An 895-nucleotide genomic window follows, 5' to 3' on the forward strand; every position below is an offset into this window, starting at 1 on the left:
GCCGCCCCCCGCGATGTCTGGGTGTGGGCACCGCGTACCGTCTTCACCACCGGTGACAACCTCACGGTGATGTGCCGGGCAGAGGGGAACCCCCTGCCACGGCTCCGCTGGGAGCTGCCCACCAACGCCAGCTGGGAGCTGCGGGACGGCAGCACCACCGTCACCATCCCGGCTGCCCAACGGGCGCACGGCGGCACCTACCGCTGCCTGGCCGAGAACCGCTACGGTGCCGGCGCTGCCAGCGTCGACATCCTCTTCCAAGGTGAGGGGCGCCCGCGGTGCCCGGTGGCGTTCGGTGGCACCCAGCCCTGGCGTGGGACGTGGCAAAGGGTTGGCACGGAGCGGGTGTAAGCGACGGAGAAGGGGATGGAGACGGCATCCCCCGGTGATGCCCGTCCCGGTGCCCATCCCCGTGCCCGGCTCAACCCCGTCCTTTCCCCGCAGGATCCTCCCGCAACCCCTTGATCCCTGTGGTCGTGACCTTGGCCGTGGCCACCGTACTGGTTGGTCCCGTCATCGGCTTTACCGCGCCCGAGGCTGGAAGCTGATGCAGGATGGATCCCAGCCCGGCTAGTCCTGCCCGGCCAGGCCGTACGTGGGAGCAAAGAGTGATTTTTTTTTTTTTTTCCCCTTCCATATCTCTGTGTGTTTTTCCCACCTTTTCCCGGTTTGCCGGCTCCGGCACGGCACGGGCACGAGAGGAAGGGAGGGTGAGGCGCCTGCTCCGGACATCGATCCTGGCTCCTGGCACCGCTTTGGCTCCGGAGGGGAAAATCCTGGGGCAGGTCTAGGCACGGCCGGAGCGGGGCCGTTTCCTGGCTTTCACGTGGCTGAGCATTAACGAGCCGCCCTCGTTAGCGGGAGGGCAGAGAGACACGTGGGGCGGGGGGGGGGG

The 895-nt window shown here is 67.7% G+C and overlaps 1 protein-coding gene across 1 annotated transcript; it reads left to right on the plus strand.

The window, feature by feature from the left end:
* The first annotated feature begins 37 nt into the window (after positions 1 to 37).
* LOC103901580 (contactin-5-like) lies at positions 38 to 594 on the plus strand. The gene is made up of 2 exons (XM_019472902.1): positions 38 to 262; positions 445 to 594. The coding sequence occupies exons 1-2, from the start codon at positions 70 to 72 to the stop codon at positions 546 to 548; spliced, it is 297 nt and encodes a 98-aa protein (XP_019328447.1). The 5' UTR covers positions 38 to 69; the 3' UTR covers positions 549 to 594.
* The last annotated feature ends 301 nt before the right edge of the window (positions 595 to 895 follow it).

This window comes from Aptenodytes forsteri, unplaced genomic scaffold (genome assembly GCF_000699145.1).
Source record: "Aptenodytes forsteri isolate BGI_AS27 unplaced genomic scaffold, ASM69914v1 Scaffold390, whole genome shotgun sequence".
NCBI classification, from domain to species: Eukaryota; Metazoa; Chordata; class Aves; order Sphenisciformes; family Spheniscidae; genus Aptenodytes; species Aptenodytes forsteri.

Bases quoted from the DNA above. Each gene is read 5' to 3' on its own strand.
- LOC103901580 (XM_019472902.1), top strand. From the start codon at position 70: ATGTGCCGGGCAGAGGGGAACCCCCTGCCACGGCTCCGCTGGGAGCTG. The intron at 263-444 runs GTGAGGGGCGCC...CTTTCCCCGCAG, and splicing joins CGTCGACATCCTCTTCCAAG to GATCCTCCCGCAACCCCTTG.